Raw genomic sequence first — 25,504 nt, 5'->3', positions numbered from 1 at the left:
ACACACACACACACACACACACACACACACACACACATTCTCCCTCTCTCTCTCTCTCTCTCTCTCTCTCTCTCTCTCTCTCTCTCTCTCCTCTGCCTGTTTCGGACCAAGAGATTTTGATCACTCTGACCCATCCCCCACCACCCTGGGCTGGCATGGCCACACCCACAGTGCCCCAAGCTGCCCGCCTTGTTGTGACTCACTTCCTCTGTATGGGCTGCTGAGGTGTCCGGAGGTGAGGCTGAGGACACAACTAGGCCTTTGGCCTGGGATTTAGGTATCTGGGACAGGCAAAGACATGGACCCCAGCTGTGGAAAGTGGATCTTGGTCTTCCCAGGTCAGGCTGGCTCGTGCAACACAGAAACCTATTTGGATAAAAGAGTAGAGCTTGGCTAGTACGTGAGCAGAGGGATTGAGGTGCCAGGAATTCTGGGGAGAAAAAGTTTTATAACAAGAGGAAAAATGGCCAGGAGGAGTTTCTATGTATTCTGAAACCATGCAATGCAAAGTATTTGCAGAAAAGCAATATGGACTTAAGAGTTGAACAAGTTTTCATGAGTCAACAGCTAAGACTCTGTATGTTACTTACTGCTTATCCTCCTGCATTCCACTAAGAGGGACCCCAAGTCAGCCATGCCCTTGTGAATGAAAAAATGTTGCCTGCCATATCAGTAAACAAAGGATGTTGCAGCCAGCAAGACATTACATTACAGGGACTTCCCTGGTGGTCCAGTGGCTAAGACTCTGAGCTCCCAATGCAGGCGGCCTGGGTTCGATCCCTGGCCAGGGATGTGGATCCCACGTACCGCAACGAAGATCCCGCATGCCTCAACTAAGACCCGACACAGCCAAATAAATAAATATTTTTTAAAAAAAGAAAAGGCATCACATTACAGCTGCCCTGACAGTGAATCCTTAGAGAACTCAGGATGGAAACAGGATGCCCATCATCAAGCTATCAGCCACTGCAGCCACACACACACACCCCCAACAATGCACCCTGAGGAGACTCAGGATGGGAAAACAGAGGATACTGGCTCCAGATAGCTGAGATACATATTAAAGGAATAATTTCAGTGAGCCCAGACTTTTGCATCTTTCCATACATAGAAAAGCACTGAATTCATTAACTTGACATGTCTTATTTTCTTTAATGAACAGTAATCTTTTGATATTCTTTTTTTAAATATAAATTTAATTATTCATTTATTTATTTGTCTGCATTGATTGCGGTGGCTTCTCTTGTTGTGGAGCGCAAGCTCTAGGCACGTGGGCTTCAGTAGTTGTGGCACGCGGGCTCAGTAGCTGTGGCTCACGGGCTCAGTAGCTGTGGCTCACGGGCTCTAGAGCGCAGGCTCAGTAGTTGTGGTGCACGGGCTTAGTTTCTCCGTGGCATGTGGGATCTTCCCAGACCAGGGCTCGAACCCATGTCCCCTGCATTGGCAGGTGGATTCTTAACCACTGCTCCACCAGGGAAGTCCCTCTTTTGATATGCTGACTGCCTGGTTCTTGTTACAAAACTCCTATGTATCCTGCTTCTCCCTCACCTCTTCAGAGCAGTCCCTCAGAGCTGACTGAGAGGCTGCGTCCCAGGCTTAAGCCCTCAGTATTGTCTGCCAAATAAAACATAATTCTCAACTTTTACGTTGTGCGTTTTTTTTCAGTCGACACCCTCATCGGAGTGATGAGGAAAACACTGAGAAGTTAGGAGACCTGGATTCTGGTTCTAACACTACGGCCTCTGGAAGTCACTCAGCCTCCTTGAGTCAGTAACAAGAGGGTGGTAGACCAGGTCATCCTAAGATCTCCTCCAACTCCGAAATTCTAAAATTTAGAGCATGGGGGTGGAGGGTGATTTAGTAAATCTGAAAACAACCTCAATCTGGCCCTGGAGTTGAACAAAGCAAAACCCAGGGACAAAAGGAGTGAGATTCCACCAGCTTCAGGCGAGCATTTGTAAACAGATCACACACACACTCCTAGGCAACCAGGACCACTCTTCTGCCTCCAAATTCAGGATTCAGCCTTGCAGGTCAGCCAGCAGTACCTTGCAGAGGTTTGGACTGGGGAAACAGGAGCCCTCTCTCGCCCTTCATTTCCCCCTAAGCCTACTTGGAACGTGTGCCCAAAAGAGATTCTGAAGGGTACAGAAAACCAAAGGCACAAGGACCCTGGCTGTGGAGCCGCTGTACTAAGGTAACCCAGCCTAGAAGTCTCCTGCATGTGTCCTGAGGTCTGTCTCAACAGGGTCGTTTGCGTAGATGTCTACCTGAGGCTCTTCCCCGACCCTACCTGTCCACCAAGTTCACCTAGGAACCTGATGTCCTCGGGAGACTGCGCTTCCCAACAAGTGGGCCAAGAGAGCCCCTGGATATCTGTGGCTGGAGCCAGAGCCTCAGAGACCTCAAGTGGCCGCCAGGGGTCTCGAGGCTCTCTCTCAGTGGGTTTCGATGGCCTCTTGTGGCCAGATTGGGGATTGGCAAGAAAGAAGTTGCAGAAGAGAGCCAAGGTTGTAATTCTTAGGGAGATGCTAATAACAGTTATCGTTATAAAATAACATAATATTAATTATTACATATTAGTTAACATTTTGACATGTGTACTTACCATTCTGTGCCCAGAACTCTTCTAAAGTGCTTTACATGTATTAATCTATTTAATTCTCACAATAGCCTATAATATAAACACTGTTATTATCTCCATTTTGACAAGGAGGAAACTGAGCACAGAAAGGTTAACGTGGTTGCCAAGGTCACACAGCAGACCAGAATTCGAAGTCTAAGGAATCTGACTTCAGAACTTTTGCTTTTAATCACCATGCTGAAAGTGCATCCCATTTTTCAGGTTGCCAGGTAAAATATAGGATGCTCAGTTAAATTACAATTTCAGACAAACAGCAAATAATTTATTAGCATAGTATATCCTACGAAATATATGGGTCATACTTAATACTAACAAATTATATGCTGTATTTACTAAATCCGGCAACCCTAATTTACAAGGCACTTTTCTCTGCCAAGTGCCATCACACATATTACCTCATTTAATCCTCCCAGGAAGCCTATTCTCAGATGCCCCAGGATTCCCCCTCCCCACACCCACCACCCCCCACACTTCATCTTCTCCCAATATTCCCTTTTTTTTTTTTTCAGGTAAAGAAAACAGAGGGACTTTCCTGGCGATCCAATGGTTAAGACTCTGCGAACCCAACGCAGGGGGCACAGATTCGATCCCTGGTCAGGGAAGATCCCGCATGCCGCGTGTCACGGCCAAAAAAAAGAAAAAGAAACAGAGACATGATGGAGACCTGAAGTGACTAGCTGAGGCTGCAGAACATAACAAGTGGCAGACCTGGGACTGAACCCACATTCTCCAGCAAAAACTGCTGCATGTTTTCCACTTTAACAGGAGAGAAAAGTGAGAAGCAGTGATTGCCACCATGGAAGTCTCCCTTTATAGCATCTCCTTAGGCCTGGTCTGCTCTGAGGAAGAGCTGCCGGTCCCTCAGAAAACCAGTGAGGACCTTCCCAGGGTGGGAGAGTGGCAGAGGAGTGGAGACAGGTCTCTGGCTTCTGTGCCCAGCCCCCAGCAGACCTGTCTAGGGCAGCAGGAAGGAGACTGCTCCCAGACCCTAGGGAGTTGGCTGTGAGATTCAAGTAATTGTCTGCTCAGGGGCCCCTGAGGCTCCCCAAGACTGTTTACCTGCTGCTGTGTGCACAGACAGCCTCCAGCCCAGCTGCTGGGGTTGCATCACCTGCAGCTAAAACAGCCCTGGCGGCCAAAAGGCAACACAAGGAATCTAAGACCCAGGGACCCAGGGAGCCTCTTTCATCTCCCTGTTGCCTTTTGGAAGCGCAGTACTTCTGCCCACAGGGAACACCCTGTGCGTTTTTCTCTCTTGACTCTGATCATCTCCTATCCCCGGAATACCTGTGCCCTTCCTTCCCTGAAGATTTACACAGTTCCCCCCCCGCCCCCGCCACCGCCCACTCACTCTAATACTCTCTTCCAATCACTCCCACTCTCTACTGCTCTAATACCCCTCTGGGATGCAGGCTGGGGTGCCCTGCTGGTATGTGCCCCAACAGGTTTTTCCGTACCAGCCTCCAAATCAGCCTGGAGCCTGTCTGACCTGCGCGCCCCCTCCCCCCTGCCCCAGGGAGCTGGAGTCAGAGGCAGGGCCAGGTCAGAAGTTGGACTTAGAGACTGGGCTTCTGTGGTCCCACCTGGCCCCGCCGGGACGGCAGTGCACAAAGCCTCCTGTGTCGGGGCTGAGCTGCTGAGAGGCCAGCGGAGTTCTCCGCATGGATTAAGGCCAGTTCCTGGGAGGAGAGATGCTGGGTAGGGAGGTGTTGGCATGTGGGACCCGGTACAGCCTGGTCCTCTCCCACATTTGGGAGGGGCCAGAGCCTGAGAGGATAGCTGGGCTGGTCTGCTGGAGAGGTCATCTGACTGGCTGTTCAGCTTGGGCTGCACACACACCCTCTCCTGTACCAGGCCACACAGGAGCTGGTGCCCATACACAGTATGCCACCAGGCTCTGAGGACACCCACTTCGCCCCCAGCACCTCCGGGTAAGCACTGGACCTGGGCTCTCATGCTGGGGCTGGGGGTGGAGGGAGGAACTTGTTGATCACTTGAGGGAGGGAGAAAGGAGTTTTCCTTTTCTAACATGAGTGCCTGCTTCCTTCTCCAGGCACCCACGTACCCACAAGAACACATACTCATGTCAGCTCAGAGATCGCACCTGCTGACCTAAAGATCCCAGCTGGAGACTTCAAGGGTGAAAGACGCACAGTGGTGGAAGCTCTGTGGGCAGGGCGGGGGGCTTACCTGGAGGCTGGGGCTGAAGGTGGGGGAAGATGCTGTTATCTCCCACCCCATATACTTAATCCTGCTGCCTCGCCTCCCTTACACTGCCCCAGGAACACCCAGTCAGGCCATGGAAGGAAGGGAGGTGACCTCAGAAGGGGATCATCCACCTCAGACCAAGCGCTGGGGAGCCTTGGGACCAACCCTAGAGTCTGGGAGGGTTTGTTTGGTGCTAGTTCTAGCAGCATCCCTGATCAAACTTGCTTCCGGAAGTATGGTGAGTGGTGGGGAAGGTGGAGGCTCCCCTCTTACCCTCCACTTGGGCTCCCAAACCTGCCAAGCAGGTTGTTCTTTTTTTCTGCAACAAGGGAAAGGAATGGGTAAAGGGAGTCCAGGCTCCCAGACCCGGGGTCATAAAGCAAAGCGTCCCGGCTGGGACGGTCCCCTGAATTGGCTCCTGTGTCCCTCCCCCCGGTCGCACCATGTCTGTGACCAGCGGGAAGATGGGACTATCCCTGGCTCAGGAGATCCTCAGCCACCTGGGCCTTGCCAACAAGGTAGGCGCTGCTGGGATTGTAGGAATCTTTTTTTTTTTTTACATCAGCACAGGGGCTGGGGGGTGGAACGGAGAATAGGAAAGGGAGAGCTGGCCCTGAGGCCATGCCCAAGGCCTGGCCGGGGCACTGGGGAACGGGCAGACTCTGGTACCCCCGTGCTCTTACAGACTGCAGCTTGGGACACCCTCAGAACCTTCTTGAGCTTCAGTATAGACAAGGATGTGCAGAGGCTGCCAAGGGCCATTGCAGGCCAAGGTGAGCCCCTTCCCTCCGCACTCGGGCATATTACCTTTTAGAAACCAGTCTGTAGACCGAGAAGGAGCCCGGAAGGAGGAACTGATGATACTCAATAGAGTATCTCCTGGGCAAGAGAAAGTTTCACGCTGCTGCTAATGTAACAATCTCATATTATTTTGTAAACATAGAACAGCTCTCTTTTCCTAGGTTTACAAACTGTCTTGTCAAGAGTAGAGGAGTGAGCTGTAGTTAGAGATAGGTTAGTTGACCCACCAGGGCACCAAAGCTAAAATTTTTGGCCCAAATAATGTCTAGGTGGCCAAATACAGATATGGATTCAGTTGCCAGAATGAGGATGGTGATAACACTAGAAAAAATAACAAAAGAGCCACCATTTCTTAGGGGCTCCTTGTGTGCCAGGGCCTATGCCGAGCACGTTACACATTTCAGTGAATCCTCACATCCACACTCACATCCTTGTTTTATAGATGAAAAAACTGAAGTACAGAGAGGTTAAATACCTTGCCCAAGGTCACACAGCTATTAAGTCACCTAGTCTCCTACAATACACATAATGATCCTATAGGACATGTAACTGCCATGTATCAACTCCTGGTCTATATCATAGGTGTTGGTCTATCCTATAAGCTATAGCATACTCTTGGCACCCAAGACCACCTTTCTCCACACTGGTCAGACTTTGTTCCGTATTATCCAAACTTAAATTGGCAATCTTGGTTTGAGTAATTTCATAAACAGAATCCGGTCATTGTGCTTGTTGAGCTAGGTCTCCTAGTACAACTGTCCCCCAAAACTTATAAATAAAAAAGCTCACCAAAAATTTGAAGATGGAATAGCTTTTTGTATACTGGTTGAGAAACCATCATGCCTGTTAACAGCTATTCAAGACAGTACATAGAAGCATCTATTTTATCATCCAGAGATTTCCATTTTGACAGTAGATTACTGTACTCATCCAATAAAGCCTGTACTATCATAATAAGTGAACACTAAGATTCATTTGAAGAGTTGTGGTTATCTAAATTCCTGTCATAAAAACAAACTTATACCACAGCAGTAAATGATTGTAAAGTATTTGGATTACAGGACATAGACTCTTGGATGTAAATGCCAGATTTATCTTAGAAGTAGGAGTCAAAAAATAATACAGGCCTGTTTTTCTGAAAAAAAATTTTAAAAAAGGAAAAACTCAATCAAGACACTTCCAAACTATTCTTTTATGAGAGAAATGTGAAAACATAATGGTGATGAATATTTATTCAGAAAAATGACCTTTAAATGACAGCTGATTCAGGACAAATTCAGACCAATCTGAACCATAAAATGAAGGTTCATTATAAAGATCCTAGGGCAGTATGAGATGCCAAATATATCCTCAAGTAACAAGACAAGAATTATGTTTGATATAGGTTTGGTGTAGAGGGTACTTGTACACCATTGGGAATATTCAGTTAATGAGTGACTCCTACCCCAATTCTATAACTATGGAGTAACAAGAGTTGGAAGAAGGGAAGAATGGATACTGGGAAGCATTTGGCAGTCTTCATCACAACATAAAACCAATGATGCATGGAATTCAAAAGAGCAGCCATCAGGGAATTCCCTGGCGGTCCAGTGGTTAGGGCTCCGTGTTCTCACTGCTGAGGCCCTGGGTTCCATCCCTGGTTGGGGAACTAAAATCCCACAAGCCACAGCCAAAAAATTAATTAATTAATTTAATTTAATTTAAAATGCAAAAAAAAAAAAAAAAAAAAACCAAAGAGTAGCCATCAGGCCCACTGACAATTAGGTAATGAATGAGTCCAAATAAAATATAGCATCCTGTATTCACTTCATCATTTTTTTTTTGTTTCTTTGTGGGAGTTTATGATCTGTGGGGTTGCCCTAAGTGTAGGTTTCAGGCAGTTCTGAGAAGGGTCTCAGGAGTCAAGTGACTGAGATAACTCTGAAAAAAGAGGATAATAGGAAATGATGACATCACCAGTGCACAGCTCATGACACAAACAGGTGTTTTGCAACCAAAAAAAATTTTTTATAATATTCCTTTCCTTTTTTAAAAAAATAATATTTATTTATTTATTTGGCTGCACTGGGTCTTAGTTGCAGCATGAGGGATCTAGTTCCCTGACCAGGGATCGAACCTGGGCCACCTGCATTGGGATTGTAGAGTCTTAACCACTGGACCACCAGGGAAGTCCTCCAAATATTTTATTATAATCAGTTATAGCTCATGATTTGAATATGTACTATATCTCTATTATTTCTAAACTGAACCCTCCATTACCATCTTTAACCAAAAGGCAAGAGGCCTGGTGCAGGTATGAGAGAAGGACAGTGATGCTGAACCCCAGGGGTCCAACCAGGAGAAACTGATGTATAAAGATGAGGATAACAAGACGACCCTGTTAAGTCAGGATCAGAACGGGAAGTCACATGACCCTGCTCCCTATCAGAGCCCCATCAACTCAGTTTAGGGACAGGGTGGGCGTATCCTCCTTGGACTTTCTCGAACTTGTAAGTTAAAAACAGTCTTTCTGGATGTCATGCTGTAAATTTTTTTTTTTTTAAGATTTTTTATTTTTTTTTTTGGCTGCATTGAGTCTGTTGCTGCACACAGTCTTTCTCTGGTTGTGGGGAGCGGGAGCTACTCTTCGTTGTGGTGCACGGGCCTCTCATTGCAGTGGCTTCTCTTGTTGTGGGCTCTAGGCGTGCGGGCTTCAGTAGTTGTGGCATGTGGGCTCAGTAGTTGTGGCGCATGGGCTTAGTTGCTCCACAGCATGTGGGATCTTCCCGGACCAGGGCTCGAACCCGTGTCCCCTGAACTGGCAGGCGGATTCTTTTTTTTTTTTTTTTTTTTTTGCGGCCTCTCACTGTTGCGGCCTCTCCCGTTGCGGAGCACAGGCTCTGGACGCGCAGGCTCAGTGGCCATGGCTCATGGGCCTAGCCGCTCCGCTGCATGTGGGATCTTCCCAGACCGGAGCACGAACCCATGTCCCCTGCATCGGCTGGCGGACTCTCAACCACTGCGCCACCAGGGAAGCCCTGGCAGGCGGATTCTTAACCACTGTGCCACTAGGGAAGTCCCTCATGCTGTAAGTCTTTATAGGTAGCAAGTCTCCTCTATCTTTTCTTGAGTACCTGCCCTTGGAGCGATGCTCTAAGCTAGTGGCAGGGACAGGAAAGACGTGGATGGAACAAGTAATAGTCCAGTAATATTCCCCACAGCAACCGATCTTTCCTGCCACATCATCTCCTTTGAGGATGGACAAAGATAACTTTTACCCTTACATAATGCATATTTCTCTTTTCCTTGACTCTATCCTCACCAACACTCCCTAGAAAAATTCACCATGTGGCCCAATCCCTACTCTGTGAGAATGTCACTACCACCACTTCCACATTCTGTTTCTTCCTCTACCAGGAAACTGAGACAATTACCAAGTCCTGATGCGCATCCTTATTTCTCGAAGTGAGACTGATCTTCTAAGTATCCGAGCTGAGTTCAAAAAGAAATTTGGGAAGTACCTCTACTCTTCCCTCCAGGTGAGACTTCACTGGTTCTTAACCTGGAGCCCCAGAGCTTCAACCCTAACCTCCACACTGCACAGAGTGGAGCATAGTCATGTCCTGGAGAACTCATGGGTCTTTGGTGAATTTAGTGCAGGACTCCAGGCACCACACAAGCTCTGGGCCAGCACGAGGGAGAGGACAGAGTACCTGAGCCATAGTGGTGGTGGGTCTTTCTAATACTTGACTTTCTTGTCTGCAGAATGCAGTGAAAGGGAACTGCCGGTCAGCCCTACTAGCCCTGTGCAGGGCTGAAGACCTTTGAGACCTCATCCCCATATGACCTTTAAGGATCTGAGATTCCCATGTATGGCTGAGCCTGCAGGAGACCAGCTGGGCCTCCAAATAAGATAACCCCTCACTTGAGCACCACATGTTCCAGCTTCTTGTGGAGTCTGGAACTCGAAGTTCCTCTTAAATCCCTTAATTTCCCTCATCTCAAAGTGATGTCTGCACCTGGGTCCCCTAGCTCTGTCTTGGGTATGCGATAATGGGATCTCTTTGATAGTTTCTGGTCTACTCATTCTTTCCGTATTCTGGCCAGCACATCTCACTGATATTTGAATTCTTTTGGCAAACTTCACTGTCACTTGTGTTCCCTGATTGAAGTTTGGGTGGAGCAGGACATGGGCTGGGAGGAGGCCTTGAAGCTGGAGGTCCCTTTCATGTGCACTTGGATATTCAACAGGAGTCCTGTTTGAGGCACTAGACTGCAGTTGTCAACAACCCCCCTCCCCTCGGTGTCTCCCCTCACCCCCATTATCTCTCTTCCCCAGGAAATTTCAGGTAAAATAATTGAGAACCAGGAACCACAATGAGGTCAGAAATGGTTAGAGGTAGCAAAGGACCATCTGTATGACCTGAGAAGCAAGCAGAGGATCAAGCTACCCCTCCCCTGCATGGGAAGATTGGGTTAGCAGGGTGCACAATCCCCAAATTCATCTGTCCAAAGCAGGAACTTGGAAACCCACCTCCCAAATTATAGTACTACTTCCAAAAGAAGACCTATCGAAAACAGATAAAAAACAAAAAAGGAAAAAGCAGGCTTTGGCTCCCCCTGCTGCTTGTATTAGAAATGACAGGCCATCCCCTCCCATCTTTTTACCTCCCCCTCCCGCTTTTTGCATTCCTCAATTAAGTCAAATACTTAACCCAGTAGCTGCAGGGTAAGGCAAACAACAGACCTCAGGAAAGAAGTTTTATTTCCAAACTCCTAGGAAGGCATTACAAATAATGGAGATAGAAACCCAAATTAAACCCTGAAACAAACGGATGGATACGGGTGGGCCTGCAGGAGCAGAAAGTAGGGGAGATGGGTTCTAGACAGGGACCTCACCCTGGAGCCTGAGTCTGTATATTAATGTGACTGTTCTGGGGAAAGGGAGTTGGGAATCAGAAATCCTCACCCCACCAACCCCAATGTTGCCCGGGATGGTCGGGAGGAAGAGGAGGCAGCACGTGAGGGCAAAGACGTCACCAAGTCTGACCTTGGCATTTACTGCCTGCTCTGATCCCCAACATTCCATAAATAAGTTACCCTGCATATCTCAAGTTGAGCTGGGGAGCAAGCAAAATAGCCCCAGCCTCTGAAAGCGGAGGCAAGGCAGCCTGGCACTGAGCGGGGCTACAAGAGGACACAGTCGGACTCTTGCTTCGGCCTTTGCCGACGCTCGGCAGCTGGGCGTCCAAATGCAGCTCCTCTCCCCTGTATCAGATTTAACAGTTGGTCACCCATCAACTGTGGAAGAGCCCAGGACAGAGACTCTAGATGGAAGCAGGGTCAGGATTGGGAAGAGCAGTGGGGAGAGAAAGACAGGAAGGGACCCAGGGGAGAGGGACAGACAGGAGAAAGGCCCCGAGGGCAACCTTGAAGAGACATGGCAGGAAAAACAAGTGTCTGGACCAGGGGAAGCAGGAGTGGCATGCCGGGGATGGGAGAACGCTGCAGGGGCAGCGCTAAGGGCAGGAGGAGCAGACCCACCTGCGGTGACAGGGCCCGTGCTGCCACGGGCTGGGTGGCTTGGTGCTGTTGGTACTCCTCTTGCTGAAGTTGCTGGGCCAGCTCCAGGTCGCTAAGACCCAATGTGCCTTGCGACGGCTGCTGCTGCAGGGACAAGGCGATCAAGTAGTCCTGGAGAGAGGGGAAAGTAAGGGGATGGTGAGGGAGGCTGGGGCGGGGGGATGTCCAGGCTGTGTTTAGGTTTCCAAACCAGCCTTTCCTGGGAGTTCCCTGGCGGTCCAGTGGTTAGGACTCTGAGCTTCCACTGGCAGGGGGCACGGGTTCAATCCCTGGTCGGGGAGCTAAGATCCCACAAGCTGTGTGGCCAAATAAATAAATAAATAAATAACGACAACAACAAAAGCAGCCTTTCCTCATCCTTCCAATTCTCCAGCTCCTTCTCCTCCAGAGCAACACATACAGCCAAGTATTTTACCTCTGGTGCCAGAGAATACACACCAAATGCTGAGATGGTCCAAAAGGTAACAGAGAGGAGAGGGGCATGGCTGTCATATGTCACAGTCTCTAGATAATAAGATGCAGGCAGCTTGCACCTATGGCAAGAAGCTCTCTGAGGCGGACATGCTCTCTGCACCCTCCCCAGAGGCCCCACACACCTGGTCCACCTGCCGCTGCTTTTCTGGGGAGCCACTCCCACCTTCTGCTCCAGGCCCCTTGCCTAGGGAGTGACTTAGGTGAAAGTCAGAGTCACAGAAACAGCTGTCTCCGTCCACGTTGTGCAGGCTCTCCCACACCACTTGCTCCTCCTGTAGGAAGCCCTGGTCGGTGACCAGTAGGTACAAGTGACCCTGCAAAGAGGAGGACAAAGTCCATTGGTGGGACAGGTGACAGAGGCACCTATCTGAGATGCACAGAGACCATTGGAATCAATCGCTGTGCTAGCTGGGACATGTCAGTGTGAGCTGGGACATGTCAGTGTGAGCTGGGACATGTCAGTGTGAGCACATATTCATAAATATGCACGGCTATGGGGAGAAGGAAGGGCTGTCTGAGTCGTGGTCAGCTGGCTGTGAGTATGGTGGTCACTGTGGTCAAGCATGGAGTCCTCAGGCTAAAGGCCCGCATACGACCCTGCTTCCTACCCTACTTCCCATGGTTCTCTGGGCTCGTCTGATGGTTATAAGGATAAATCCTTTGAGAACCAAAGACCTTTCCCTCTTCTACTCAATTCCTAGAGAGCTCAGACACTTTTTAGCTTTGGAAAACTATAGTATTGTTCAAAAATTCCACTGCCCCTTCCTGGGAGAGGATTTACACTTTCTTGTCCCACTGATGGCAGGCTTACTCCTTATGGCTCGTTCTGGCCAGTGAGATGTTAGCAGAACTGACATTGTCATTTCCAGGCAGAAGCACTAAAAGCATGCGTGCGGTGTGTTCCCCACCCCCGCACTTTCCCCTCTTATGTTCCAGATAAAGGCTGTTTTGTCAGCCTGGGCCCCAAAGTGAAGATGATGTGGGACAGAGCTGCAGCCAATCTGCAGTGGACGTGAAACATGAGTGAGAAATAAACCTTTGGGGACTTCCCTGGTGGTCCAGTGGGTAAGACTCCGTGCTCCCAATGCAGGGGGCTCGGGTTTGATCCCTGGTCGGGGAACTAGATCCCGAATGCATGCCACAACTAAGAGTCCGCATACCGCAACTAAGAAGTCTGCATGCTGCAACGAAGATCCCAGATCCCGTGTGCCGCAACTAAGACCGGCACAGCCAAAATAAATAAATAAATAAATAGATAAATGTTTTTTTGAAAAAAGAAATAAACTTTTGTTGTGGTAAACCACAGGGATTCAGGGGTCATTTCTTATCACAGCTTAATCTACCTTATCCTGACTCAAACACTGACCCAGAAGAAAAAGGCATGAGGGAATGACAGCACTCCAACCCCCCACCTCCTAGACCCTCATCACCTTGTGCTTAGTCATAGTGCTAAAGTGGTTGTTCCGGAAAAAGACGCTAAGTTCGCCCTCGTTGGCAGCTGTTGTTAGCTCACACAGACCATGGTAGGTCAGCTGTGCAGCGGTGGTCTCCAGGAACTGCTCTGCAATCAGGCCTGGCAGCAGGGCACAAGAAAGGGGGGTGGGCGGGTGGCTTAAATGCAAAGTCCATGGTAGGATCATCCAGAGAGGCCCTGTCAAAGCCCTAGGGGTCAGTCCCACCTTGAGAAATCGCTTCCTTGAAGTCTGGCTGTATTCATTCATTCAACAGATTCTAACTGAGCAGCTACTTTTTGCCAGGCATTACACTAGGTACCAGTGGATAAGTCAGTGAACTAAAAATAGACAATACCCCAAACTCCCTCTCATGGAGCTCACATTCTAGTGGGACATGGTGGTGGGGAGACAGACAATAAACACTAAACCTAAGTAGCCATCATTCCCTCCACATAAGATCCACAGAAGAGAAGGGAGGGAGGTCACCTTCTGTCACGAGGTTGGTGTCACTGGAGTGCTTGCAGGTGATGATCTTCTCTACCAGTTGGTTGTAACTCAGTTTCCCAACTGCACTCACAGCCTCAGGACTCTGCATGAGCAGCGGGGTGGGGTGGTACCAAAAAAATGGAGATCTTTTTCAGGAAGGAAGTGAAGCAAGCCCACAAGGACCGCAACCCTAAGACCAAAGCTTCCTGAAACTTTTGATGTCTGAAGAATTGACCTATTTCCATATTTTTTGCTTGTATTTGAATGTTACCCCCCAGAAAGGTGAAAATTAAAGGAATTCTGCACTGGATCCAGCCTCTAAACCCTAATCCCCTCCCAAGCCAATCTACTCCTTACCTCCCTAAACCCCTCCACACAAAATTTTGCTTCTCTCTCAGCTTGAGGTGACTGAGTCTCACTTGCACCCCCTACCCTCACCTGTGGATCAACAAGCCAGCCATGGTACAGAGGTATGCCTAGTAGGTCAAAGACGCTGCACTCAGGTGTATACTCAAAATCAGAGACACCTGTGAATCGCACATTGACATCCAGACCTGTGGCCAGTTTAGGCAGCACTGTCATTGCATCATCCACATTCTGGGGTAGAAAAGAAAATAATGGATAGATCAAATCAACACACTGTATATTTTAAACTTACACAGTGCCATAGGTAAACAACAAGGATATACTGTATAGCACATGGAATTATACCTAGTATCTTATAATAACCTATTATGTAATATAATGTGCAAAATACTGAATCACTACTCTGTACACCTGAAACGAACACAGTATTATAAATCAACTATACTTCAATTTAAAAAATAAAATAAAATGGAAAAAAAGAACCTGACACAGTGTTATATGTCAATTAAATCTCAATAAAACTGGAAAAAAAAAGAAAATGATGTATATTCTAGCCTCCCCTCCCCCCACTCTACTCCCACCTCCAGAAAAAAAAAAAAATTTAATCTTGTTGCTTTTCTTCCCTGGTGTTCTCTTACAATGGAAATTCCTCCCTTGTCTCAATCCTTTATCTTATGTAAATGAACATATTTTCTAGGACAGAGATACACCCTCCCCCTCCTGCAGAAAGAAGTTATGGTTCAAGGAACCCCCCTGAGAAGCATCAGAAAGGCCTCTCTTAATAGCCTGAGTGTCCCCTTATAAGCCTGCAAACCCCCATGTCCTCAGACCTTTCGCCTCACCTGCTGAAAATTAAGCTGAAGTCCTTCTGACTTCTCCTGGGGCTTGATGGACAGAAGGCAGTCTCCTACAAGACAGGATTCCTTATCAGCTTACCCCACCAACAGTCCCAAAAGCTGCTTCCTCTTCTCCAGGAGAATGGAGGTAATGTCACAGAACCACAGATTTTCAGAGTTGCAAAGGGCCTTAGTTTCTCAGAGGAAGAAACGGGCCCACAAAGGTGAAGGGTACACGCAAGGTTCCATGTGAAAGCTAAGGGAAGAAGTGGGGTGACGACCCAGGACTCCTGACACCTTGACTTTTCATTCCCCAGCCTTGCAGAGACGCCCCACAGATTTTTACCTTCCCTGCCACATAAGATCCCCGAATGGGGAGTCCCTCAACACTCTGGATTTCTGGCTGAGTAGATAGCACTGGAAGCTTTTGGGTAATTCCTCTTCAAGGCTCAGTCACTCACCAAGATGGGCCATGAGCTCATCTGATGTGATCACTTCCTTCTGAGGTGGCAGCTTCACCTGGAGGCAAGGAGTGATCAAAGTGTTAGCCAGGTGTGTGTTTTCCTTCATGGAGCACTGAAGGAGGAACCCATAGAAAGGCAGGGGGAGGGCAGGAGTTGTCCAGCAGTCAGGTGTGGTGGAAAAGAAAGGCTTGCAACTGGAGCAAGGGAATGAATGTGGAAAACTGCAAGGCATTCCCATTTGCTAGACAGTAGAAGACAGAGGAGTAGGACAGATAATTGTTTTGTTTTGTTTTTACAAATATCTTATCTCATTTGTTCAAGCTGGAGAAATAGGAAGAATAATCTGGAAAGTTTGGTTTGAGAAAATCAGAATGATCAAGGTTTTCTGAGCCCCCATCCAAGCTCTCTCTTACCTTCCACTGAAGAAAAAGGATGTTCATGATGGCGATGAGAGGGCAAGGGCCGTTAGTGCTCTGGGTGATGATGGGTGTCCGTTCTCCCTTCCAGGGGATCCACTTTACACAGTAGAAGTCTAGCTCAGGTTGTCGGGCCCTGGGGGACTGGGGAAGCTCTTGGGGCCAGGAGCAGGCCCCCACTGTCTCTACCTCAGGCTGTGTCCCCTGGGCTGGCCCTTGTTGGCTTGAGCTAGCATCAGGTGGAGGGGACTCGAGGTTATCCTGGCCCTGGGCTGGCAGCAAAGCTTCATCTACTGGCTCCTGTTCTCCAGCTGCCCCATCAGCCTCTTCGGCATCCTTGTCCTGAGGGGGCTCATTGGGTTCTGACAGGACCTCATGGTTTTCAGGGCTGACCACTTCTGCAGTCCTGGCCTCACCAGGGACTGGATGCTCAGGCTGATGGTGTTCCATGGTCAGGAGGGGTCAACTGAGGGGCACCAAAGAACTTTATTGTCCTCAGGGATTGGCTTAATCTAGGCTTGATATGCAAAAGAGAGAACGATTCAACAAGAAGGAAATCATTGGGCTGGAATGCAAACAGAGCCAGAAAAGTCTTGGAAGAGGAATGTAGTGCAGAAGTCTCGGTTAGTGTCTGTTAGCCACTCCTGGCTACAGGTAGTACAGCTTTGGGGTAAACAGAAGGGCCCCAGGCCGGGCTCTTTCACCTCTAACTTGCTGTGACCAGATAGGACCAACGAGGGTACAGGACTTTCAGGCTTGGGGGGGATGATTCCGGTGGGATTGAAGACATTGGGTGGCGTCAGCTTCCCTGAAACAGGAAGGACAAGGAATGGAGACAAGACAGAAAGGGCAGGTAAAAGGAGAAAGAAGAAAAAGAGATGGAGAAAGAAATGTTAAAACTATACTAATGATTATTAATACAGTGATCTTTAGCTCACTCTGTAATAGGCATCATGTCAGTAAACCCCACCATAGCCAGAATGAGAATAATTCCTCTGCCCTACCCGAACCCTGTCCCTTGGCTGTTCAGGAAACATCCTGAGCACACATGGCTTATATCTTTAGGGACATCTTCTCTCTGCCTCATCCCAAGGGCAAAAAGATGAACAGTCATATAGTGCTTGGGGTGAAGAATAAAGAGAGTCAGTACCATGCCTCTAAAGGCAAAACACTGGTGAGAAAGAAGTCTTTCTCCTTAAAGGACTCCACCTTCACAACTCCAGCTTTACACAATCGCAAACCACAACAAAAAGATCCTGGGAGGAGCTTCCTGTAGGCTGGAGAGGGGAAATGCAGGCCCTGGGGACTTGAATCAGAGATCGGTGGTTCTGGTAAGTAATTTCAGATTAGACCTACAAAACACACACACACACACACACACAAACACACACCACCCGACCCCATTCTTCCAGTAAGCTTCTCCTGACAGCTGGAGTTGGGATAGAGACGTCTCCTCAGTTCCTCTATGCTCCGAAAACTGCTGAAACCCAGAGATACTCTCTTGCCTACTACATGGAATATGAAAATACTGATTATTGATTTCTGTAAAACAAAAAATGCTCCGTCTCCACTCCTCTACCTGTGCATATGTTCTTTCCATCTATTCCCATCTAGGTCATTTTACATGTCAACTCTGGACCTGTTTAACCCGCTCTCTACCAGCGCTAAGCATAGACATTTAATTAACACCATGGATCATAGACAATAAAAAGCCACAAACCCTGCCCCCTGGAAAACATCTCCCTTCAACCTCCTTACTCCCCTCGCCCCCTTGATCAGGGTGAGAAAGCGGGAGATATTAAACTTGTTACAAATCTTTTCTCTTGCTTCCACCTAACCTGAGACTATGCTTCCTTTTGCAATCCGGCAGGAATTTAGGGCTAGGGTAAAGCCTGGGGGGTGAAGTTGAGGAACAGAAAAGTCACCGAAATAAGCCTAGTCACCCAAATTGATCATCCTCCTGATTCAAATATAATTTATGCTAGCTGCATCTCATTTACATGTTGTTGATTTAGAATCATAGTAGCAAAAATTGCCTGCAGGCCTTATGCTTTTTTTTCCCTCTCTCTCCTTTTTTCCTCCCTTCCCAAATGACACTTAGGATGAGCCTTAGAAGCTCAGAAGCTTAGAAGAAGAAACCAGAGCCTGGGACTTTTTAAAAGCTTGGAGAAAAACGGCGCTTATTTCTTAGCTTTTCTGTCCAATGCCAGAAATGATCAATAATTAAGTGGAGGTTGGGCCCCTAGCTGGCCAGGCCAGTGGGCCAAAAGAACCCAGGAGCTGGATACCAGAGGGAGCTGGGTCTCAGAGAATCTGGGCAAAAAGCTAAGTGGGCTAAGTCTTCAGAAGAGGGGCCAGAAGTGTGATGGAGGAGTTCCACTCTACAGGGAGCACGCCTGGTGGGTTGGGCATGGAGTATTTCAGAGCAGGAGAGACTCTGACACTCCTAGGTACTCAAACAAATCAGGATTTCACGCTTTTCCTCTTTTCTTAACTCAAGTCCTACACTTTCTCTCCAGCTGGAATTATCCTCTGGTGGCAGTAAGGGAGTCAAAACAGCCCTGGCCCCTCCCTATAGCCAGAGGCAGTAAATAGCCAAAAGTTGGAAGAAGCATATAAACCGGGTATGTAGCTTCAAGAAGACACCCGTGCCCCCTGCCCTGGCTCCCCAGGAACTTTACTCTCCCCCTCAAGTGCCTGACTGTCCCACTCTAATCTCCCTCTCACTCTGACCCAAATCTTCATGCAACTAATGATTTAGATTTTCCCCTCAGAATAAGGCAACCACAGGGCCCTGTCTACTTGCTAGCGAGGGAGAGGGGGAAGGTGTCATTAAAAGGAGGAAGTGTAGGGACCAAGCAGCATCTCTTTTACATACTCCTTCTGCCTGAGCTCCTCTCGAAATCCAGACTTATAGAGACCCAAGGTGGAAGGACAGCCAGTGTCACCTCCCCAGAGCTGGAGAGGAAAAAGAGCAGTGGGGGTTAGGAGAAAAGGCGAAGGAAATGGTTAAAACAGTTTTTACCTTACAGAAGCGGGTGCTGTTCCAGGACTTAGAAGGGGGGTTCAACTCTGGCAGTGCGATGGCGGACGTGGGTACAGGGAGGGGCGCCGCCACAGTCCCAGCTGCCTTCCAGCTGTCAACGCCAGAGCTTACACAGGTTTACCCAGGTTTACGAGCGGCGGTCCTGGCTGGATTGCGGCTACTTCCGGACTCACGTCCACGACCGGGGGGCACTGGAGGAGGGTGCAGGCAGGCAGGGGTGCAGCCCAGGTGCTCCCAGGTCGCTCAAGAGCGTCTTCGGGATTTCTGAGTCGCCGAGTCGAGGGCGTGCGCTCCAGGCCCTGTCTACAAGCTGGTTTTCAAAGGAAGTTTGTGGTTTTTCTTTTTTCTTCTTTCTCTCTCTCTCTTTTTTCCCATCAGGACAAAGAAAAATCAGTCAAGGACAAGCTCCCCAAAGGAGGAGGAGCCTGCCCAGCACTGGAGGATTTCCATTAGGGTTTTCTGACCTGGTCAGCAGCTTGGTGATCAGCAGTGAGGGAGAGAAACAAGGAGAGAAAAACAACAGACCCTTTCTCTTCCCTCCGCCTGCCGCTGGAAGGGACGGAGCACTTGTGCCTCTCTGGTGAGAATAGGGAAGAGCAAGGGCCCTTTGCTGAGTGGGGAGGAGCAGGACTGGACAGCAGCAGCTTGTTGGATCTCCCCGGGCATGGCAGTCCTTTGCCCTGGATCCACAGAAGCAGGGCCAAAGAGCGTGATATTTCCATACTTATTCATTTAAAGTGAAAAAATCCCGATCCTTTCCAAGTCCTTACTGAATCATTTTTTTAGTCTAGAAATGAAACCGGTTGGGCTGTGCCTGGGTAGTGCAGAAGAAGGTGTGGAAGAAGCCCCAGGCTCTGGGAAGAATGCAGCAGGGAGAGAACTAGCTGAGCAAGCAGGAGATCCAATACCCTGTGCTCTAGTCCTTGCTCCCACCACCGGCCTCAGCTTCTCATCTGTCACCTCCTCTCAATTCCTAGCTTGGGGAGCAGGAAAAGCTGGTGTGAGGCTGGTGGTAGGAAATAAAGGGATGGATTAATAAATGGGGGAACATTTGATGATGAGAATACCTTTATTTGCAGTACTCTGCACTACCCTGGGGCTGGAAGGTGGCAGTTAAAGGAGGTTGGAACCCTACTCTACGTTCTGAAGGGCCCTCCAAGCTCTACTAACAGGGCTGCCGCAGGATGAAACCAAGCAACTCCGAAGGCTGAAAGAGCAGTTGGAACAATGAGGGAGGCAGGGAGCAAAGAACCCAGGTTACAACAGTCCAGGAAAAGAATGAGACATTTGCCGACGCTGTAGAAAAGAAACAGGCTACAGAAAAGAAGCAGCAGGAGTTGGCAAGAGACTGTAGGTATTAAATAAAGAAGAGAGGTCAAAGACTATTCTAATATTTTTATAACGTGGATAATCACGCAATTGGTGGCAATGGGTCAGTTTGGTAAGGAAGAGAATTCGAGAGAGAGATGAAGAGCTGTTTTTGCCCAGTGTAATTTAAGATGTCAACCAGATGGGCGGTGTAATATATGAAAAGATGCTATACGTAGCCTGACTCAAGAGGGAAAGTTCAGATGCCACAAAGATAGGTTATGTGACACATATACACTTGTGATCTCAGAAAATTCTCCTTCCCTCAATTCTTGGGGCCATTTCGGCGCTTCGAGACTACATTTCCCAGGACGCCCTGCACCACTCCCCATTTCGCGCCTCCGGCCCCCACTTCGCTCCTCCCGTGAGTCCCTGGGCGCAGAACTCGGCCTCCGCCTCTGGGGGCGGGGCGACGTCGGACTCCCGGGGCCCTTGCTTACGCACTTCCTCCCGGGGTCGTGGCCGAGTCGCGGTGTGGCGGGTTCGAGTCCCACCTCCCAACTCGCCTCAAGCCCCTGAGCCCCGGGCGGGGCTCATTCGCCAATTAACCTCCCCGCGCGAGGGCCGGTGGGACACCTTGGGCTTCACCATGGAGGACTATCTGCAGGGTTGTCGAGTTGCTCTGCAGGTAACGGACCCCTGTCTGTGATCGTAAGGAATGGATCCTGGGGTGCCGGAAGGACGAAGATGTGGGACCTGGGGAGCCCCGAGGGTCTATGTAGAGGGAACGCGGAATTGTAGGGTGGGGGCTTGGTATCTGATCAGGCTTGGGGCCTGAGGAGTGAGGAACGAGAACCTAGCCCTTGAGAGTGGGAATGCTGCTCAGTCACCCCACTCCTGAGCTGGGGGCTCCTGCCTTTGGGGTCTGCCCGAGAGCGGGGAGGCGGAATTGTGGGTCTGGGTCCTGCCTCTGAGCCGCTGCTCGCTGTCTCTGGGTCAGTTCCGTGAAAAGGATCGGAGCTGTGCCTGCTGCGAGGTGTATTTGTTCCTTTCTCCCCGCCCCTCTTTCAGTTCTCCGCTCACGAGGCCTCCCGAGCCCACTGGCCTCCAGGTGAACCCCGGGGGTACGAGGGAAGCTGTGCCCACGGCTTTGTTGCCTCTGAACGGAGGTTTCTGTTTGGCCGGCCTAATTCATTCTGAATTAAAAGTGGTGGTGTTTTTGCTTTAAATCTGTTTTTAAGGTAAACACACACAATACAGCAGGCGTGTCTGTTGACGACAACCTGCATTCCTTTGCCTCCAGTTTTCTTCATTGGCCTTAACACACACAAATTACATAAAAATCCGCGGCCTGGACTGTATAAGCACAAAGTGTGTTTGGAATCAAAACTATAAGCATGACTCCTGAATGCTTTGTGGCTTCTTTTTGGTACTCTCTGAGCCAGTTGGAATCTCCCAGCCTTGCTGACTGGTCATGCAGCCTTAAGCCGCTATCCCCAGTTAGCAGCAAAAAGCTGGCCAGAGAGAGGCTCCAGGAGGCCACCTGGCCCCCCCTACTTCAAGTTAGACTGCCCCTGGAGAAACCTAGACAGATGGTTGACTTTGTTTCCTTTTTAACTATCTTAAACTCTACAAACGCCCCTGGGCGGTAAGATTCTGGTCTTTAACAAATCCTAAAAGTCACCGAACTCCTCCTGCAGACTCAGCTGCTGTCATAATGTCCTCACCTGAAGAATAGGAGTGAAGTTCAATTTTAACACCAATTACACCAAAGTTTTCCTTGTGAAATACAAATTTGGGGAAAGTTGTTTTAATGCCTAAGGCAATTTGGGCCCAATTCATTTTAGTTACCTCTGATTTCCACCACAGGGAACTCATTGGAGGACTAATATAGTCTTTGTGGCACCATTCCAAGGGCCAAGAAGTTGGATTTTGTTTCCCCCGATAACCCAAATGACCAGTCCGTTTTCCACCATTTGGTAGAGTCCTTGAACCTGAAACCTCACCAGATAGCATTTCATTGCATGCATCTAGACTACAGCATCTACCCTCCAGAAGTGCCCCAGGTTAAGAGTATATCTTCCTCAGGAATATGAAGCTGAAAAATACTGGATTTTTTCAGTATTACTGATATCCTGACCTTTCTCTGTCTGCATTCATCCCCCAAGGAGCAAGATCTATATCTTCCTTTTTCCAAACTTGTGAACTTGTGAAGGTGAGGTCATATCTTAGCGCTCCTATCACACAACCTGGCCGGGGCCAGGAGAAATGAGAAAATTAGACTCTAGCAATGTTAGTGGGTGACCTGGTGGCAGGACATACAGGTGGACACCAACAATTTAGATTGCTTTTAATTATAGAAGTAGTAAATGTACATAGGGAAAAATGTTAATACAAAAAGGATATGAAATTAGAAAAAGAAAAAGATCCTTTTTCTTCTCCCTATCCAGTTCCCCAGAGGCCACACTGTTGTTTCTTGTGTAAAGAAAGACATGATTTAGACAGAGACACCATTAAGTTTGAGTGTTGCTATTAAACCACATATAACTTTTAGGAAATTGTGAATGCTTGCATTTTACACAAGACAGAAACAGCTGATAACCCAGCCACCTCTCCTGCTGATACCACATTTTCAGCATTTGATACCAGAGAAATTTTCTACAGTCTCTGCCACAATGATAGTATGTTGTTCCATTTAAAAGAAATCCTATTTGGGCTTCCCTGGTGGTGCAGTGGTTGAGAGTCCGCCTGCCAATGCAGGGGACACAGGTTCGTGCCCCGGTCCAGGAGGATCCCACATGCCGCGGAGCGGCTGGGCCCGTGGGCCATGGCCGCTGGGCCTGTGCGTCCGGAGCCTGTGCTCCTCCGCAACGGGAGAGGCCACAGCACTGAGAGGCCCACGTACCACAAAAAAAAAAAAAAAAAAAAAAAGAAATCCTGTTTTTCTTCGTTTTTTGGGTTGTTTTGTTTTGTTTTGGCTGCGTTGGTTCTTTGTTGCTGCGCGCGGGCTTTCTCTAGTTGTGAGCGGGAGCTACTCTTCGTTGTGCTGTGCGGGCTTCTCATTGCAGTGGCTTCTCTTGTTGCGGAGCACGGGCTCTAGGCTCGCAGGCTTCAGAGTTGTGGCATGCAGGCTCTAGAAAGCAGGCTCAGTAGTTGTGGTGCACGGGCTTAGTTGCTCCGCGGCATGTGGGACCTTGTTCAAGCCGGACCAGGGCTCGAACCCATGTCCCCTGCATTGGCAGGTGGCTTCTTAACCACTGCACCACCAGGGAAGCCCCGGGTTTTTTAAAAGAAGAAAAAAAGTTTATATCTACTAGTGGCTCTCAGATTGTATTTCTTCCGTTGGCAGCTCAGGTTTCCTCATGCTCTAAGTATAGCTATATTTGCCCTGAACTCTTCCTCTGATGGTCAGAAAACTGAGGCTTGTGCTTTCAGCTAGTGGGGGATGGGGTGGGGGTTAAGAGTTAACATGTTTTTCCTAAACAAAGAGGAGAATGGTACCTTGTAAGTTAGGCATCCATATACCCGACTTGCCCAGGACAGTCAGTTTATTGAGACATAATCATTAATTGCACCCCTTTTCATTCGCAAAAGTGTACTGGTTTGAACAACAAAGTATGTAGTCACCTAACTTGTATGCTATGTTAGGATTTGTGATACATGCCCATGAAAAGATAGTGAGCTCCTTAAGATAGTAGTTAAGTTTTGTATGAGAATCCCAAGTGCCAGAAGCTGGAAGTGCAGGGGAAGAGACTGCTGTGGCCCAGGTGCGGGGAAGGCTTCACAGAGAGAAGGGGCTTGCGGTCGGGCTTGACTGGACAGCAAGGGCTAGAGAAAGGAGAAGACGGAAGGGAGCTCATCTGTGCTAGTACAGAGTAGGCTCTTGTGTGCGATCTCATTTAATCCTCATAACAACTTCATGAAATTGGTTACAGTAGTATCCTTATTTTTATATGAGGAAAAAGAGGCTTAGAGAGGCCAAAGTCCCACAACAAGAAGCAGAGCTGAGATTCAGCTCCAGTCTGTGGTCTTTTCAAATAGCAGTTCTGCTGCTTTCAGACAGAGAAGAACAAATAGTGCAAAGGACAGAGCTGGGAATGTGCACATCATGTATTGTGGGTGGCGAATGGACCAGTCAGGGTGGGGAGTGGTGGGTGCTGACAGGGGAATGGAATGCCACCACCTCCCTTGGTTGTTCCTGTTCCAAGATTTGCTGAAAGTCCCAGAGTATTCCTTTTGTATTAGTTCCTTTTGATTGCTGTCTGAGCTTGACTGAGCACAAGGGGTTAGTCCTTCACCTTCCCTCTGGGGGTCATTTCTCCTCCCCTCAGAGCCATGAAGTTGCATTTGGTCCCTACTTTATGCTTTTCTGCTTAGTCTTGTCTTGGTGCTGGGGATCTGACTGATCCTGATTTGGCTGCCACTTGGAATGAAACAGCACTAACATGAGTTTTGGAAAGATTCTCCAAGGGCCTCTTCAAGCCCAGCAATAGGCCTCTCCCCCTTGCTCTGCCTTTTCTCTGTTCCTCTTCCCTTTATTCTCCAGAGTCAGGGCCATATGGCCTCTCATGTTTGTATAGTTCCCTCTCTAGAGAACATGGTGCCCTCCCTTACTGCTTCACTGATCAAGTTATCTCAGCAGCCACTTATCTCAAGTGCTTTGTTGCCACTTTGGTCCACAGCCATCTGGGCAGTTCTTGGTATCCAGGAAACAGAGGGGCCTTCTCTGGTATCAGGAGGATGAATTGCAAGTCAGAGGAGTTAATATAGGCCTTGGGTCTTGGGTACAGAATTCTCATATTGTGTTGGCAAAGAGTTTAATATTGAAAAGAATTTTCCCACTCCTGTGCTGTTCAGTATGAATGGGTCTTGGCTGCCACCCTCTTGAAATAGGCTTAGAGAAATGGGCACAGGGGAGAACCTAAGGGCAGACTTTCCCCAGAGGCCCTTTGCCCAAAACCTTGACAGATAACCCCTGCCTTTTGTCCTTCTCTCTAGGGATGGGAGTAAGAGATGGAGAAGAGGGTGGTTTAAAAATAAAAACCTTTCTAGTTACGAGATAGGACAATTTATGCCACCAGAAGTCTTCTAAAATTGTCCCTTTCTGGCTTTGGCTTTCCGGGCAAGTGAGGGGAGTGGGTAACAGCTAATACAAGGAAGATGATTCTAGGTTCTCCTAGATTCTCTTTTTCCCTAAAGTTACATTACTTGATAAACTGTTCCTTGTTATGTTTTATTCCTCTGAACACCTTTCCCGCTTTTCTAAACTCTTCTATCTAGCAAATCTTCCCTGATTGAAGAAGCCAGAGTGGATTTTCACCTTTCTGTAACCCAGTAGTTCTCAACTGGGGGTGATTTTGCCCCGCAGGGAATATTTGGCAAAGTCTGGAGACATTTTTTTTTTTTTTTTTTTTTTTTTTTGTGGTATGCGGGCCTCCC

At 48.5% G+C, this 25,504-nt stretch overlaps 2 protein-coding genes across 6 annotated transcripts in view; one reads left to right on the top strand and one right to left on the bottom strand.

The window, feature by feature from the left end:
- Positions 1 to 180: 180 nt before the first annotated feature.
- On the bottom strand, positions 181 to 19,302 carry MINDY1 (MINDY lysine 48 deubiquitinase 1). Of its 4 annotated transcripts, none has more exons than XM_028485959.2 (10): positions 18,737 to 19,294; positions 15,709 to 16,519; positions 15,293 to 15,350; positions 14,838 to 14,902; positions 14,068 to 14,226; positions 13,630 to 13,732; positions 13,120 to 13,262; positions 11,812 to 12,003; positions 11,177 to 11,326; positions 181 to 366 (listed from the first exon to the last, which is right to left on the bottom strand). In XM_028485959.2, the coding sequence occupies exons 2-10, from the start codon at positions 16,159 to 16,161 to the stop codon at positions 340 to 342; spliced, it is 1,350 nt and encodes a 449-aa protein (XP_028341760.1). In that variant the 5' UTR covers positions 16,162 to 16,519; positions 18,737 to 19,294; the 3' UTR covers positions 181 to 339. The 4 variants fall into 4 exon arrangements, with proteins under 4 accessions (XP_028341760.1, XP_007130498.1, XP_028341759.1 ...); XM_007130436.4 differs by lacking the exon at positions 181 to 366 and adding an exon at positions 10,381 to 10,900 and having other exon boundaries at positions 18,737 to 19,293; XM_028485958.2 differs by lacking the exon at positions 181 to 366 and having other exon boundaries at positions 10,919 to 11,326; positions 18,737 to 19,120; positions 19,222 to 19,302.
- Positions 19,254 to 25,504, top strand: part of LOC102982435 (prune exopolyphosphatase 1) — a 13,700-nt gene continuing 7,449 nt past the window's right edge. The window contains exon 1 of one of the 2 annotated variants that reach the window (XM_028485961.2): positions 19,254 to 19,337. Coding sequence is in view for 1 of the 2 variants with exons in the window: in XM_028485960.2 (XP_028341761.1) it covers positions 20,715 to 20,753 (39 nt within the window). In the remaining variant the exon portion in view is untranslated. Of the gene's footprint in view, positions 19,338 to 20,585; positions 20,754 to 25,504 lie in introns of those variants that run through there. The other variant, XM_028485960.2, reaches the window with a different exon arrangement.

Source organism: Physeter macrocephalus, unplaced genomic scaffold (genome assembly GCF_002837175.3).
Source record: "Physeter macrocephalus isolate SW-GA unplaced genomic scaffold, ASM283717v5 random_711, whole genome shotgun sequence".
Classification (NCBI taxonomy): Eukaryota; Metazoa; Chordata; class Mammalia; order Artiodactyla; family Physeteridae; genus Physeter; species Physeter macrocephalus.
This window is presented reverse-complemented; position numbering and strand designations above follow the sequence as displayed.